The following is a 17,814-nucleotide window of genomic DNA, read 5'->3' as shown; positions in this document are numbered from 1 at the left end:
TGCATTAAAAAAAATAAATAAATAAATTAACACCCAAGGAAAAACTCCCCTTTAACAGGAAGAGACCATGAGCAGAACTGAAGAAGCCTTCTGGATAGAAGGCGAAATGTCTTCAAAAGAGAAGAAAAACAGTCCAGTTGACACAGAAAACTACCTTGGATAACTATGATTGAGAATCTACACAGAGATCTTTACACACAAATAAAACACTAAAGTCTTTAGAAAAACATGAATGGATCGCTCAGTAATCAGGTTAATACCTGAACAGTTGTGTGTTTGGCGCAAGTTGCTCGTATAAAATGTCTGTGAATGTTGGGAGCTTCAAATATTAAACTAGTGTGTGTGTGTGTGTGTGTGTGTGTGTGTGTGTGTGTGTGTGTGTGTGTGTGTGTACTTTCTACATAAGGAATACTAAACTCTGCCTTCTAAAAGCAAAATGGAGAACATTTTTGGGAAGTGGGGACATTTTTGGAAGGTGCGGACAATTTGGATGTTCCTCACAAGTTCAACGGACTGTTTGAGGATGATGCTTTGGTTTTAAGGTTGAGGTTCGAATTGAGTTTATATTCGGGTTAGGGTTAGCAGGTTAGTCGGGATGGTGAGGGTAAGGGAACTGGCTAAGGCATTATGCCTATAAAAGTCCTCACAAAGATAGAAGTGCATGGATGTGTGTGTGTGTGTGTGTGTCAAAAACAAAAGATACAATCCGTTTCATTACATTTGCCGAAGATCATAAGCAATATCCACATTTCTTTGAAAACCCACAGAATTCACTCTGATTAGACTAATAGGATAAATATTCCATCTCTGGCTGAACTAGACAACTGATTCTCTGGCAAAGCAGACCACAGCAGATTTATCACAATCAATTTTTCAATTTACACAGTAGCCAACTCACCTTGACAAACACTGTAAAAATGAGTACGAATCGAAAAGAAAAACGAGAACAATGAAACCTAATGCCACGTCTGCCAGCCCGAACTAGTGTTGGAGGTCTCTCCCTGCAGCCCTGCCAGCCTGTTCTTTCCAGCCATTTCTGACTGTCTCTCCAGCTGTGTGAAATCACTCTACCATAGAGCTGTAGAGCCACCTGTCAGTCCATCATTTGTGGCAGCGTTCATGAAACTTTAATATAATGGCTGTGAACGGCCTTTCGTAACTTCCCAGTCTTACAGCTCCACTTCAGTAATGGAAGTACTGCATCACACCAGCTGCTACAGTCCAGCTCAGTACTATTCTAATAATATATGTGAGCGCACTAAAGGAAGTTTAATAAATTACAAGTCATACTTTATGTCTGGAAACTTGGTTTTCAAAAAACTTTTTTAAAACTTGCCTGGTTACAGTTGCCAACCAGTCAAACTTTCTGGGGGATAAAAGGGATTATTTCTTTGAGGGATCACAGAGCTGGACAGGTTCTGATGCAGGGTGGTTGTTCAGAACGATTTCTGCTTTCATCAATAAGAAAAGCGGGGTGGAAATAAAGGCATGAAAAGGGATAAACTTTCTGAGAACGAGCCAGAATTAGAGACCTATGCAGCCTCACACTGTGATCTAGGCACACCATCAGGGACAACAGGAAGTAAAGAAGAAGCTGAGAACCTTCTGTTCCACTGGAAACAACTTGGGCTGCAGTCTAGCTGGACCAGTTGTGAGACAATGATAGTTCCACCCTGGATTTACCGCCTGCACCCATCTGTTAACCTCTATTTTATATTGATCTGTGAGCAAGAAGGAAAATGACTCACTTAAGTTGAAAAGTGCTTTTGTTTATCAAGGGTTTTATGTCCATTTTCGATCGGGCTCCTTGAGTTTCACTTGTATAACCGTCAAACCCTCCTGTTCTGAGCCTTCAGTCATGCAGCCATGTGATTATTTCCCCGGATCCATCAAAAGGGCGGCACAGCTAGACAGCTGAGTCCATAGAACTATGGAGAGGGCGAGGAGATAGCGGTGTCCGTCGGTGAGGCATTTCGGGGGACCAACCGTCTAGTTCTTCAAAATAAAGCGTATGAGCTTGAAGCTCGCGTCAACTTCCTGGTGCGCGTCTTTAAAGAGAGAAGACAAGGTTTTGGACAGGGAGCCCTCAGTAACTGACAGTCACTTGGTGGGGGGTCCCTGTTGCCAGAGAGAGTCCATGTAGACCAGACGCTTGTGTTGTTATGAGCCTCTTGTTTGCCAGAGAATTCCAATGTCCACCTGAATGGCCACTCGGGTCACAGCCAACAGCGTCAGTCAGTTTCATGGAAATGCTCTAAACCAGTAAAGTTCTGGTCCTAGTCCCGGGTTGGTCAAAAGAGCATATAAATAACTGCATTTATTACGTACGTCATGATGAGAGTTTCCTCTCCAGGCTCTCCCAGCACTCCGTCCACAAACAGAGGGGTGTTGGTAAAGCTGTACTTGTTCCAGAAATGCCCTTCATCAAAGCTCAACCTAGGAACAAAACCAGCATTACTGAACTATGGCCCCTATTCATTTGTTCAAAAGGGTAACATTTAATTATCATGTTACAAAATAGAATCAGCAGCCGAAGGCTCTGAATATAACTGGATTAGCAAAATAAAAATAAAATACCTGGAGGCATAACAGTGGTAATACAGCAGGTTTAAACTTTTGTTTCCTTACTCTGATTGTGAGTAATTGACAAAAATAATAAGACATCATTGAAATGAATGGTCTAATCAATTCCAACACCTCAGTATCTGAGTACGACTGTTTATAGCTTAATATTAGAAAATGCCTTTGTTGTTAGTGAAGTAATTCCCCCTTTTGTTTGACTAATGCAAGAGTGACACATGGCTGTATGGCTTTGACTCACCACAGGTGTCGAATGGGAAGTGGAGTGTGTCTGATGGCCACGAGGGCTCCTCCTTGGTCCAAATACAGCACAGCATATTCCTCGTTAAAGATCTGCAGGGACAGAAACGGCAGCTCATTTACGCTGCAGTGACTCGTCACATATTGGGAGCAAGTCAGCATCACCGGAGCCGTGACATAGCATAAAGTGAAATAAATAACAAAGAACACACAAGTGAGGCAAATTATTCAGAAATAATGGTTTCTGAATAATTGCACTTCGGTTGAGTTTAATTAAGAACAAGGCCCATAAATTTGAAGATGTCAGGATCAGTGAGGGGAGGGCTTCCTGCCAGGAATGTTCAGGACCAAGTGGTTGTCTTCAAAAAACAAATGTAAACAAAGGGGGTGAGATTTAAGGTAGTCAAATTGGCTCTAAACGTGTAACATGAAAAAACAAAGAAAATGTTAAAAGAAGCATCAGAAGAAGAGAGGCCATAACACCCATGGGGAGAGTAAGCAGAGTGATGTGATGGCGTAACTTAACCTGTCTCCACGTGTTTCCTGCATCTGACGTGATGAACACAGTGACGTTGCTGCTGCTCAGTCCAGAGCCAGTGCAGCCTGGAGGTCCGACATGGGAACGGGAACAGACATAGGAAAAACGAGTGTTAGAAACAGGAAACTGTACCACAATTAAATGTATTTATTCATGATTTGAAAAAATATGAAAAGAAGAAACTTTGGAAATATAAAGAGTGTTGAGGAGGGTTTGGAGGGTTCTCAAGCATGAACTGCCTGTTCACATCAGCATCTAGTGGGATTTAAGTCTGAACTTTGGCAATTCCAGAACTTTTTGGGAGGTTTTTTTCCCAAATTTTCTGAGGTGGACTTGCTGGTGTTATCAAAGTGTTCTTCAGCCTGGAACCATGAGCCAGATAGTCTCCTAATCAGCTAGACCGAATCACAGTTTATAGTTAATTCAGAATTTCATTCATTACAGGAAGCTGTCCAGGCCCAGAACATCACATTTGACCAATGTGTAAAGTTCTTTTCATCAAATGCTGTGTCGTTTTTACCCTACATCTAACGCAAACGTTCCAGAAACATCAACTTTTGTCCTGTCAGCCCATAGAATCATTTCTCCCTAATTATTGGAGATGCTCAAGACGTTTCTTGGCAACAGTGAGACAGAGTCTTTGTGTTCTTTTCTTTCGGTCAGCAGCGGAGACAGCCTTGGAACTCTCCCATGCATGGATTTTTGCCCAGTCTCTTTCCTTTTGTTGAGTCAGGAAGATTGACCTCAACTTTCAGCACTCTAATCTGATACATTTTTTTTCTCATGTGATGAGGGGAAAATGGAAATCTGTGAAGCAGGCAGGCTTTTTCATCCATAAAAAGAAGACTCCTTCTCCTTTCCTCATAATGAAGTCATTATAAACTATTCTACATTTAGTAAAAGCCAAAAATTACAAATAATATTTAAAAAAAACAAGAAAATTGAGCAGTTTCAACAACAGGACCAGAGAAAGTGATGGCAAAAACCCCTGAAAAGAATGAGCATTAACATCAAATCAGATTCCCTCGCTGCCACCTGATGCAACAATGATTCCCGGTGCCGACTCCCTGCTGGCAATGTTCCCAGACGTGTAGGGATTTGCAGACACATGAAGATGGAGATGCAGGGAACAATATGGCTGCAGAGAACAGAGCAGAAACCAGTCAGAAGGGCTGCAGATTAAACCAAGCAACTGCAAATATAGCAACACTTTTCAGATATGAGTTGGTAATTAATCAGCTATAAATACATGGAAGACGATGCACCACAGATAAGAGGAAAACCTCATTTCCTAATTATCGATTTGACATCTATCAATGTCATTTTTTGAAGAAAAGAACAGAAGCTTTACTGTCTGAAAATGATTTCTCTGTGCACTTTTTTAAATGAGAGGTCAGCCTACTGGACTACATCACGATGGTCGACCTTTCGGAGTAGCTGTCCCAGAACTCTTTGACAAACACTGTCCGTTCTGAGCAAAGAGCCCCAAAATGACAGGGGATCATTCATTTCCTCTCAAGGCTGTGCTTTGATGGAAGCCCACACATACAAAACAGTGTGAAAGCAGCATGCTGGGAGATGCTCACCAGCACACAGTGGATGCTGTTGCCCTTCAGGTCTTGGCTCGGGGCCAGCAGTAACCTCCAGTCTCTGCCTCTGTTATAGGTGATGTATGTCTTCACTTGGTTTTCCAGTTTTCTGTTAGCCAGGAACATCCCCTTTATCCCTGCTACCTGGTAAGCAAGAGGCAGCAGCTTACAGCACCAAATAAAATGAGTGGAATATTAACAGCCTTGTACTTCCCTTCATTTTCCTACCAGCATTCCTGTAGCACCAAGCCTACACAGTATATAGGCACTGAACGCTTTAAATACGGTTATTAAGCACAACACTTCAGTGAATGCATTTAGTTAGACCACGTCGCAAGCCTTTTGGTGGACGTATAGGGTCCATATGTATTGAAACCTCCCCCACACTTTTGCTGCAATTACAGCTGCAATTTTGGCCCAATCATCTTTGCTAAATTGCTGCAGTCCAGTCAGACTGGATAGAGAAGGTCCGTTTAATGGCTACTTCTTCAGCTAGTTATATTTTTTGATCACGACACACCTCCCATGAACCCACCCTCCTCCAGAGGAAAAGTTGAACTATGTTTCAGTTGACCACAGCACCCTCTTCAACTGCAAACAGAACCACTTATTGCTTCCTTCCAACAACAGCTGAGATTTGAGGGATGCATGAGTGATTCTCCCACCTGAGCGGCAGATCTCTGGAGAAGTTTTAGGGTGACCGTGAGTCCAATCCATCAAGAAGACTGTACGTTCAAACTTGTTAACATGTTTTTAGATCCTAAACCTGCCTTAAACCTTCATCCCTGACCTATTTGAGAAGTCTTTATAATGCAGTTTTTTTCAGTATTGACCCTGTTGCCTGACCCGCTTTCTAGACAACAACTGAGAAACAGCCTCTTATTAAATAACAAACTTGGTCTTTGACTTAAAATTGCCAAAAAAGTTTATGCTTGTAACCTGACTAAATGTGGAAAAGGTCCAAGGGGCATAAATGCTTCTGCAGGGCACCTTACAGGCGCTTATTTTAAACCTTTCCATTTTTAGTTTGTGACCTTTGTGACCTTCAGCTGAAGCCGCTTTAAAGGGGAAAATTGGAATTTCAGAGATTGCATTGCACAAGGTGGGGAGGGGATCATTTATTCCAAATAAAATGACGGACTGGCTGGGAACTTAGAGCAAGTAATGTGTGTCTTAAATTTATCTCACTTAGTACAGCTAAAGGTTGCTGCAATGAGTCAGCAACAGTCCTTAATGGCAATGAAAGTCCACTTTCCTAGCTGACAGAAACTTCATTGTCCCGTGGGGGAGAGATTTCCTGTCTGTCATGTTACGGGTGATGACCACAATCCATGGATTTTATTCTTTGACGGAGTTCAGAGCAAAACGTGAGTGGCACAGACGGCAGCCTGATTATTCCAGTCATTTTTATCTTCCTGCTGGACCTCCTTATATCACTTGTAGAGCCTTAAGATCAGCCTTTGACGACTCCCCCTCCCCCCAGGCTAGGTGCATTAGGTGGAGTGATATCTGCAGTTATTCATTAAAAAGTAAGTAATCGCTGCCTCTTAAAAGGCACAATCCATTTCATATCCTTATTGATGTCAGCGCTTTGAAGAGGGTTCGTATTCACACAACGTGCTCTCAAGGCTGCGGGTCTGCTGCAGCAGGGTTTCTATCCAAAATGACAAGGCTAATACATTTCCTCATCCCAGCCCCTCAGCTCTGAAATATTGATCAGCGTTCCCAGTAAACTCAGAGGATGGCCGCACACTTTAGCAGGCTCTTGTTCAGCCTGCCTAGGAAGACTATAGATTTAATAGTATTCACTTTTCTTTTTATTTCTTTTCCTCCTTTTCATACTGTTCTTGTCATAATCTAAATGTAATGTAATGACTTATTTGTGCCTTTGTGATGGTTTTAAGGAGCTGGCATTACTGGTCGATCACAGGAAACTACAAGTTTGTGGCGGCGTTATTGTGAAATTACAGTTAAATGAGGAGTTACTAAGTGATACATGCACAGATTGTATGCCGTAAATCATGACCTAAATAATGATGTTTCCTGACCTCGTAGAGATCCACCATGACGTTGCCCTCGGGGCCGATGCTGCTCACCACATTCTCGAGGGCCAGGGTGTAATAGACCCCCAACGTATCGGACACGTACAGGTTATAGGTTTCATTCTGGTTCCACTCCTGCACAGCTGCCACCACACGGTTTTCATCCGTGCTGATCACATGCAGGTCCTGGCAAAACAGCAACGCAAACAACAGTGCGGTAGTTACAATACACAATTCAGTTCTGCATGCATTCATCCAAATGAATTATAATTCATTAAGTTGTTGTCACAATGCATTTTTGAGCTATGGCATTAAACATTTGGGCATTGTCTTTAAATAACTTTAATGTAGTTACTGGGCTGAGTTATTCACCTGTGGCCATGCTGCTGTCTCTGCGCATAATCTACCTCTGGCTGTGCCGCCAACGTTGCAATGAGCCGATACAAATGAAGGTGTTGAGGACTTGATTAAGTAAAACACATTTAATTGTCTCTACGGACGTGACAAGACCGTGGACGTGTGAAGCAGCATGGGATCATCGTTAATACCTGTTAATGCTGTCCTTGATTTCCTTGAAAATAGCAAAGGCTAACAGGCAGAACCGGTGAGGAAGCCTTGACTGTGCCCTTATAATTATGTGCTGCCTAGATGAAGACCATTCTGTAGACACTAGAAGGTACATATGTAATTCACTAAATGCATTTTTATTTTATACCTTCGGCAGGGTGTATTTGGGAAGCTTCAAGGGTGTGAAGACGTCTCTTTTAGCAGACACATAGTAGATTGGTTTCCCTGCTGTTGACACCTTAATAAGAAATGACATTGATGAAAGAGCATGAAAAAGTACTTTTACAATCAGAGTAACTGTTTTTCACAATGATTTTCCGGGAGCAAAGTGGACGATTACACACCTGCACGAAAACGTACTCGTCTTGCACCACCAGAGAATTGGGGTCGATGTAGCCAGGGAACGGTTTGGCCTTGTTGGCATCTGTGCAGTTTTGCAGCTTGCAGGTTATATATAATGCCTCTGCTCCCAGAAGGACACACACAAACACACCCAGGTCAAGCAAGGGCATCAGTCATGGCACTGGAGAATAAAACAATGCTACACGAGCTGTTTGCTGATTTGGCTTTAAATGCGACGCCACTAAGAAGAGTCTGACCTGCTCCGTGTGCTATTCAATTCAATTCAATTTTTATTTATATAGCATCTTTTACAATCAAAATTGTTTCTAGGTGCTTTACAGAATCCCAGGGCCTAACCCCAAACAAGCAACAGTGGCAAGGAAAAACTCCCCTTTAACAGGAAGAAAGACCTTGAGCAGGACCAGGCTCACAGCTCTGCTAGAACATTTAATCAGTAGTGACTCACACGGCTGCAAGGCTGAAATACAAATGTTTCAAATCAATCCACAATTAATTCTATCAAACTTTAAACCCAGCTAACGCACGTAGAGCACTTACACACCTCCGCTCACCAGCGAGAACCGGAGAAAACATTAAATCAGCTGTCGACTAGGATGACCGTTTGACCACCAGCTGACCAGCTTTATGATGCCTATTTAATTTTACAACAGGACCCTGCATCTGCACACGCTGCCAAAATGGCCAAAACCTGTCTAGAGACAGCAGAAGCAATGAAAGCAACCTGGGCTTCCACAACACATCAGCAGTGCTACAGGCTGATCATCACACTGGTGCATCATGATTGCATCAGTCAACCTCCTTTTCAGCAGCTGGATGGTTTAACAATATTGTATAAATTGTGTATTTTTTTCTGTCATGATGAGATATTAAATTTGTCCAATGCACTGAAAATCAGCTCTGAGCCCTAATCATTAATATTAAAACGAAGAAGTGATATTTAATTCTGTCTGGAATTTTACAGGAGTTTTACTTTTGGGGTTTATTTACTGAACTGAAATAACTTCAGCACAATATTCTAATTTCTCCATGCAGCTCAGGTAAATCCTTTTTAAAAGTACTGTATCCATATATTTATCTCCACTTTTCTCCCTTTGTCACTGTAAGCCCACAAACTGCTTGTCCCTGTACATTACCCTTCAATAAAACTGTCCATCAACTCCCAATTTCTCTCCAACATAGCACTTGCGGGTAAAAATAAATTACAAAAATGAACCGTTCAACACTAAATTCAAATACTTACGTCCTTCAGAGACACTAGTTTCCAGGTGAATTAAACCAGGCTCTTTGTCCAAACCCAATTTTGACCTGAAAAATAAAAAAAATTCAAGGTGTTTTAGGTCACAACTCATTTAAAACACATGCTGGTGACCTCATGCTGGACATAAATACTGACAAAGAAATAAAACAAATTGGTAAATTGGTAACAATTTTCAGCAAATCTTTGTTTGCAGTTCATAGTTCATTGAAAAAATAAGTCCAATGTGAAGATTTACCATGAAAACAAATGGGAAGAGACATTGCCTGACATTGAAAATATATAAATAACTCCAATATAACAGTGGAGATGTCCAGAGATGGAACACATTTAATCGTCTCAACATTAAATATGTATTACAAGGCTGGAGGGGGTCAGAGGTCAGGAAAAGACAGAGAACCCAGAGCGAAGTGGAGTGAGACATGGGAAGAGAATGAATGAGGCCAGACAGAAAAAGACCTGAGCGGTGTCTATATGAGGGGAATGAGGAGTGGTTGCTCATCAGAGTTATTGGCGGTAAAGGTGATTTCCCAGATGAAGCACAACTGCAAACGGGATGGCACTTTATGAAATGATTCTATTTTCACGGAAAAATCTTTTTTTTTAAATATGGTTTTCTATTTTTGGGACCGCAAATACGAGTGATAACTTCATAATTCTCTGGAGTCCTTAAAATGTGACAGCTTTAGTCACATCCTCTGCCCTCAAACACACAAAAATCTGTTTTAAAGAGTCGTGTGTGCTGTGTATTGCTTCAGTTTTACACATGAAGTACTGTTTTAATGTCGGCTGGCCAACAGACATCCCTACGACTATCGCCCTATGCTGGGTTCCTATATTCTGGTTAGAGTGAGCACCATCTATTGACTCCACCACTTTTCAAGTTAGTGGTGTGTCGGTGTGGTTACATTACTGTTAAAGGGGGCTTCTGTAAGTCTGTATGTCAAGGTTATTGTATGATGATCCTTTAGGTTTAGCACCATTAATAATAATGGTCTGTTTGAACTGTGATGCTGAATAATCTTAGATGAAAAGTCTACATAAGCTTAACACTTATTCCTCAAAACCAAAAAAATAAAAATAAAATTGTGCCATTCTGCTTCCAGTTTCCAACTTGACTGTATGAAAATCATGACTTTTTTCATTGCACAAAACTGAGACTCTTCATCTTTACGTGTTGTGTGGCCACATGAACAGCAGGAAGAAGCTTCACAGCTTCCTCCCCAACTAGTGTAGTGTCTCGCCCCAAATAGATCTCTTCCAGCTTCTGCAGCGTCAGCCATTCATTCTTTCCCTCCTGGCTGATCAGCTTGTTACAACATTCACTTTTAGGGCAGAAGTTTTTCTTTCATGTTACTGTAGTTACTGTAGTTTACATAAAACTGAGATGATTCTGCAGGAACCGCTCGAATAAAGGGAAGGCTAAGTCCGGACATCGCTATATGAATGAATGCTAGCTGCAGCATTTGCAAAATAAAGAGTTAAAAACGCCCCAAAATATGAGTCATTGCATCATTTCAGGGCAACAGTAGTCAAAAAAGAACTTTAAAAGGCAATGTGCTTTGTCAAAATGCATAATATTTGCTGCTGTGGGAGATTGGGCATGTCATAAGCATGAATAATAAACACTTTAAGTAGCTTTCTGACTCATCTGTTCTGGCCTTAATAGAGAAAGCAGAGACGTAGACCATACAATCCATTATCACTAAATAAATAAATGCTGAATTTATCCACAGAAAGGCAAAATCATGAAATTTGATACTTTTCAGTGCTGTCCTCATCTTTGTACCCACCAGTAGAAACGATTGGGAGCCACCTTCTCATGCACCAGCTGCCACCTCCTCCCAAACTCCACGGAGCTGTAGAGCTGTCGTCAGACAATTAGGCCAAATTAAGAATGCAGTGTTTTACTTCAACAAACTGAAAACGGCTTTGTTTTCTACATTTGATCATAAAATCAACATTCTCACTTTTAATGTCTCCAACTGATTTTATCTTTGAAAGAAAAAGTTCAATAGAATGCACCTTTGACACGCCCGGTTTAAAAGGATGCCTCAAAGAATTGAGACATTCGAACTAAAATGTCATTTAATGTTGTCATTGTGTTGATTTTCAAGTGCTAATATTGAGTAACACTAAATATGAATGCTTTGCAATAATGAGCTTATAATATAGAAAAATGAAATATTCCTTTCTCTGATGTGGCATAACGGCATTCTCTCCATGCCTTTGACTAGACCAGTCTCGCCTGTTTTCTCACCTTCTGATCGTGGCTGTAGGCCAGGATCCAGTCCTCCTGCTCTGGATGGAAAAGTAGGCTTAGGATGTAGAAGTTCAGCCGATACTTTTGGAACGTAGCTCCTTCATCAGAGCTGATAAGCAGACTGCTCTCCACTTCAGGATCCGTTAACAGCATGATCTGCAGACGACAAATGTGTCAGAAATTCGCCTCAAAAATCTAAGACCATGGTCCTGGAAAAGGGTGGGTTGCCCATTCTGGGCAGCATCTCCAGTCCTGTTGAATCACTCTGCTGTGGTGAAGAGAGGGGGAAGGCCAGGTTCCCTGGTTACCAGTCAGTCCAGGTTCCTACCCTCATCTATAGTCATGAGCTGTGGGTAAAGACTAATTTGGGTATAGATCACTAATACAAGAGGCTGAAATGAGTTCCCTTCCTAGGGTGACTGGGATCAGCCTTAGAGATGTAACAATAGCTAATAATAACTGAGCCCAAAGTAGAGCTCTGCAAGAGGAGCCATTGGTGGTGGTTAAGGCGTCCCACCAGGAGGCCTCACAGACACCTCAGGTGTGTCCATCCAGGAAGAAACCCAGGATAGACCTAGGACACGCGAGACTGAGTGTATCTCTCTGGCCTGGGAAAGCCTTGGGAGAGGAGCGTCCCTGACATGTGGCTACAAGACGGGCAGACAGATGGACAGACAATGGATTTTTTATTGTTTTTTTTGTGTTGATGAATCCATGTATAGCAGAACAGCATACCCTCACATATATATGCGGGCCACGCAGACACCTATAGATCACTTCACATCCATATCAACATTCATACCAAGACAAAAAATAGCTGCATGCTGGAAGGAGCGAGTCTTCTAATTGGAGATAAAGCGTGAAGGAGAGCACATCAGGCCCCGGGAGGGCGGAGTATTCACAAGAGGTTAAAAATGTCAGTCGTAAAGACGTGCTACAGCTCTAAAGGTCATAACATCACTTGTTAATGCCAAATCCTCAGCCAATACAAAACTTTCACTCTCGTTGCGCAGATTGAAGTGGACTCGATTTAACAGTTTTACATTTGCTTTACATTTACTTTGTTGTCATTTGTGCATTATATTATGTTGGAAAATTTATGAAATTGCGTCGCCATGAAGAAGTGGACGGAGGGTGGTACAAAATGGGCAGCAGGAAGAAGTAAGATCTACAATTTGACAATTATTCTGCATGTTACTATTAACTTTTCTTACATATAACTACTAGCTACTGGTTATAAAGGATATATAGTCACCTTTAGTCACCAGATACACTTCTGAGTTTCCACACACCACTGAGCAGCATCGGCTGCAGACAACACAATCGTAGTTGGGGTGTGGAGAAGGATTGAGAAGACAAACTTATCAGGAAGGTAGACTCTCAGTTGGTTACCATGGTGGAGGTGGTGGAGCGGAGTGTGCTGGCCACACTGCTGGCCAGCGTGAACAATGCCTCTTATCCTCTCTATAAAACAGTCGAGAAACTGTGGAGGTGCTCCAGCAGTAGACTGATGGCACTGAGGGGTCTATGCTCCCCAGGACCAGCAGACATCTGTCTGTCTATACCCTTATTTAATTCCAAGAAGAACAAAAGCCAGACATCAGATGTTGAACCTGAGACAGTGTTGCTGCTGTGGTGATGGACACAGAATATGATTTAGCTTTGTTTTGCTGAAATATGCAAGGATAAGCCTCTAGTGACACCCCAAACTGTCACAGGGTTTTGAACTACCCACTGATAACAAGCTGGATGGTCCCCCACAGATGCTCCTCCTGCACCCTTTTGATGCCCCCACTTCCAACTTTTTTTGAAAGACGTTTGCTGCCATCAAATTCGAAATGAAACAATCTTTATGAAAGAGTAAAATGTCAGTTTGGGCGTCCGACATGTCGTTAATGTTTTATTCAGAATAGTGAATGTGTTTTTGAGATTTAAAAATGATTCCAAACATCTTTGCTGGTGGAGCATTACCAGCGTTTCCAGTTGGTCCAACTTTTATGTCACTCTTTATCTATTTTTCTGTTATCCTGTCTCCATCCCTCCATCCATCTGGATTTTGGTCTATCATCCCATCTCTCCTCTGTCACTATGTCTTTTTACAGGCTCCGGGGTGCTCGCCTCTCACATCACACATCACAGCCATGTTGAGAGGGTACCTTAGGGCTGACAGATGTTGCATCCATCCACCATTATCACCACCAACTCAAAAGAAACCATCATACTTCAGCTTGTCCTGCATGGCATTGCCACTTGTGTGTGCACGTCACTCTTGCCAACAACAAATGGACCATTTTCAGATACCGGTACTTGTTTGCCACACGGTGTGTCCAAAAACAATAAAAGGAGGTCTTTTGGACTGTGATCCAGTTCATTGGATGAATCTAACGCATTCACACATGTTTACCAGGTAGATACTCTAACTCACAACCTTGAGGAGTGTTTGGAGGATCAATACTAGGCTGAATAAAATACAGCTGGATTAATGAGGTGTCACTGTGGGACATGTGCACAGAGTCTTCCAGTTAAGCACTAGAGGAGAAAATTCATCTGGAATAACTAAAGAGACATTATTGGTGAGATCAGTGGAAAGCTCAAAGTAAAATCCTGGTGGGCTGTTTTAATTTATAATAATTCTAACGGTCATTCCTCAACATGTCTGACAATCTCCAACAACATCAACTAAAGTCTGTATTTTGTCCTGATGGAAATGATCCTGTTTCTGAATCAACTTTTGTTTTTGCTGTTTTTCAGTTTAACCACATCCATGCAGTTTATTTTCACTGGAAACATTATTTAAAACAGTTTCTCATTGTGTTCATGATATGAACCTCAGTATCTTTTGCTCTGTTCTGTAATTTAGACATTTTGTCCCTCTAATTCCTCATGAATGTATAAAGACTGTCTTTGTTTTATGGCCACTCTGCTGCAGAGCAACACATCAGCATGATATGCATAATCTGCATTTATGTATGAGTGTGCCTTTCTTCTAAATTTCTGCATGATTCTCCTCCTCTGTGGACCTTCAGATTGTTTGTGAATCATGTTGAGATTTGACGATATGAAATATTCAAGTCTGCTTTTAACTCTGGACTTCAATAAACAAAAGTCTCTGAAGCTTGACAGTCCCATCGGTGGTGAATTCACATTCCACCCACCTGTCTGGCGTTCACTACTGAGCCACACAAGGCCATAATTGTTTTTGAAAGCTATGCAAAAACATGATTACCCAGAGAGAGGTGGAGAGAGGGATAGAGAGACACAGACAGAGAGAGAGAGAGCCAACCCACTGAATGGTTTATTTCAATACATTAATGTCAAATGGCCGTTGTTCCTTACAGCTAAATGTGGCGTGAAGAGAAAATAACCTACATCCTGTTTTATACATGATATATACTCTGAATTACCTATTTTTCACGATGACACGATGATCTTTATCAAGCAGCATCAGCAGCATCATTCACCATTTGAAGTCATCTACTGTCACAAGCTGAGGCTTCTCTCATATCTCTCTTGTAAACCTCAAATGACTTTCCCTCCTGTGACATCATGTAGCTGTGAGGATTTGAAAACCATTATAATTACTTGCTTCCCAATCGTCTCTGAAGAGGTTCAGTTGTCTCTTTTGCTTTCTGTGCAGCTTGTGTCACCACATTCTCCACCCACTGAGGCTTTCCTCCCTCCGTCCCCTCCAGCCACACAGGCCTGCTTTACTTCCACTAGAGGCTGAAGAGGGGATCTGTTGTCTACCGCCAGCAGCGCTCACATGGCACCACGCCCGCGGGGGAGGGGGGCAGCAGATTGCCCAGCATCCTCTTCAGTAACCTTCATTACCAGCAAGTGTGTGTGATTTTACAATTAACTGTGGAAAACGTTGAAGGTGTAGCTACCTGCGCACCTGGAGCAAAAGCTTTTAGATGTATGTTGGCGTTGATTTCATTTATAGATAAATTTCATTCTGGTAAAAGCTGTCCCAAACATTTATGTTCAATAAATATCAATAAACCATCAATCTCAAATAGTATTGAGAGAAGAAACTAGTTTTGATTTTATAAAAGGGAAAAAATCTTAAATCATCCTCTCAATCCTGCAATTTCAAAATAGTTCAGTCCTATAGAATAAGAACTAATTATAAATTTTAATTAAATATTTTTAAGGGGATGTTCAAATGCCAAAAGAATTTAACAAACTATCTCCCTGACAACTAATTAGGCAAAATAAATATTAAGTCACATTTTTCCTGCAGTATGAAAAACGATAGAGAAACTTTGAAAAATTCATTAAAACTTGAAATTCAGTCATGAAGATAAGAGTAAATGAGTTCCACAATAGTACATTTGTTTTAGTTTGCAGTAAGTTTTAATATATAACATAAAAATGGTTATGCAACTGTCTTCTATTATTTTAAAGTGAGCCCATTTTATCAGATTAATAGTAGAAAGGCTGAGAGCTCAGCAGCGTTGGACTCTACCTGTGTGATTGTTGCCTATGGGAAAGAGACGCTTCATCTGCCCTTTAAACTAATATTAATATAGTGTAACTAGTTTATCTTTCATGCCATGAAATTCATAAAGGATATAACGACCAACCTGGGTGAGTTGCTGCTAAATGGTTACTTCAGAACCAGTGTGTCAAAACCAGTTTGGCAGGACCCAAATGCAGAACAGACATCAGGCGGGTCAGAAAATTTAAACCTCAATCAGATTCTTACCGGTAATCTGACCAAACAGGCAGACAAAATCATGATCAGGACCATAATCCAGCCAGTAAAAATCCAACATATTATAATCCACAACACAAGAAGGGAAGATGAAGCTGGTTTAAATCCATGAGAAGGGGAGCAGGGAAAGTTAGACGCAGGCGGGACACATAAAGGTATTAAGAGTGAATAGAGACGAGGCAGGGAGGACAGGACAAAATACCGGAAACAACAATAAAGATGAACACAGGGGGACCAGGAGGTCCTAATTTTCTGTTTGAACCCATATGTGGGCATCAGCCGCACAGCCCTGCAATGGTTGCATATCAGATTTCGATGCTAGAACTCTCCATAGTTGGTGTTTGTGAGTTATCATTTTCATGTGAGCTCCCTTTATTTGCTCCAGCTGGGTTCCATCTTCAGGAAGCATGGCCTTTTTATGATTATAGGCCTCTTCTGGAGGTTTTATAGTGCTGAACAACGTGATGAATGCAGGAAAACGTCACCAAAGAACAAGTAAAAACACAAACCTTCCTCTTGTTGTTGGGGCTCACATACAAGTAGCTGAGGATTGTCTTTGCTCCTATTTTGTCGTTCAGCTTCTGGTATTTTCCTCCATAGTCAGTTGACCTGAAATTCAGTGAGAGAGGTTAGATCATCACTTTATCAATTAAAGTTACAATTCAAGCCCCAAATAGATTAAGAGAAGGAAAAAAAACCTGATGTAATTAAATGTGTTTTTTAATCTGCCATTTTTGTCCAGCACAGCAGAACAGAGGCCACTTCCTTGTGATCTTTACGTGAGGATTAGAGCTGCTGTAATTAAACAGAGCCAGAGGGCGTGACTGTGTGTACATCACGATGGTCAGAAATGATGTTCAGAGGTGTTTAAACAATGCTATAAATGTCAGGAACGCTAACGAGCTATGCGGCATATGTGCTGGCAGTCTTGGCTAATGCATGAGGTGATGTTTAGTGTTTTCGCAGCAAACACACAAACGTGCGTGTGCACAAGCCCCAGATTTTGCTTGCAATCCATGCACAATGTACAGACATGTTTTTAGACCATCATATAAAGTACAAATCAGAGCTTGACGGGTCTATTTAGGCTTTTTATAAGGCTTGACGCTCAGTCAAGGAGCCATGTGGCTTTAAATGTAAAGGTAAAGAAAATCCAAGCACCAAGGTTTTTTTTCTGTAATACCACGAAACAACTGTAGTGTTTTCCTCTGATACTTTACTTTCAATTCAAACTAAAGTTGTTGTATACAGGTTTCTTGGAGCGGAAGAACCCATCAATGGCTCACAGGTGATTTTCTCCCATTCGATACATCTTGTAGTAAATAACTCGTGGATGTATGTCATGATTTGGTTTCTTTAGTAAGTGAAACCTTCCTAATACTTAATGAATCCAGTTTCATCAGCATCTCTGCTGTTATTGGTAAATGACATCATCTGCAGCAAATTTCTAGGCTCTTCCTGCACTTCCTGACAAATCCCTCTCTACCTTTGTGTTCTACTCCCATTAGTTTGCAAACCTCCATCCTCTAAGCCCGGTCATGCTGCTGAGATAATCCCTTTCCTGCAAAATGCCACATCCACACATACACGTACAGTCTGGCTCAGACAGCAGCCGACACAGGCTGGTGGGGACAGTACGCCGTTATGAACGTGTGGTATA

The 17,814-nt window shown here is 41.5% G+C and overlaps 1 protein-coding gene across 4 annotated transcripts in view; it reads right to left on the bottom strand.

The window, feature by feature from the left end:
- LOC130527137 (VPS10 domain-containing receptor SorCS1) overlaps positions 1-17,814 on the bottom strand; it is a 69,336-nt gene that overhangs the window by 19,102 nt on the left and 32,420 nt on the right. For all 4 annotated transcript variants that reach the window (XR_008950941.1, XR_008950940.1, XM_057035330.1 and 1 more), the window contains exons 3-14: positions 16,664-16,763; positions 11,435-11,593; positions 10,968-11,041; positions 9,160-9,224; positions 7,901-8,019; positions 7,705-7,794; positions 6,996-7,175; positions 4,945-5,091; positions 4,394-4,496; positions 3,347-3,423; positions 2,822-2,913; positions 2,329-2,436 (exon numbers count right to left, since the gene is read on the bottom strand). Coding sequence is in view for 2 of the 4 variants with exons in the window: in XM_057035330.1 (XP_056891310.1) it covers positions 2,329-2,436; positions 2,822-2,913; positions 3,347-3,423; positions 4,394-4,496; positions 4,945-5,091; positions 6,996-7,175; positions 7,705-7,794; positions 7,901-8,019; positions 9,160-9,224; positions 10,968-11,041; positions 11,435-11,593; positions 16,664-16,763 (1,314 nt within the window). In the remaining 2 variants the exon portion in view is untranslated. The remainder of the gene's footprint in view (positions 1-2,328; positions 2,437-2,821; positions 2,914-3,346; positions 3,424-4,393; positions 4,497-4,944; positions 5,092-6,995; positions 7,176-7,704; positions 7,795-7,900; positions 8,020-9,159; positions 9,225-10,967; positions 11,042-11,434; positions 11,594-16,663; positions 16,764-17,814) is intronic.

Source organism: Takifugu flavidus, chromosome 6 (assembly GCF_003711565.1).
Source record: "Takifugu flavidus isolate HTHZ2018 chromosome 6, ASM371156v2, whole genome shotgun sequence".
Classification (NCBI taxonomy): Eukaryota; Metazoa; Chordata; class Actinopteri; order Tetraodontiformes; family Tetraodontidae; genus Takifugu; species Takifugu flavidus.
The sequence above is the reverse complement of the archived record's forward strand: the minus strand, read 5'-3'. Positions and strand labels throughout refer to the sequence as shown.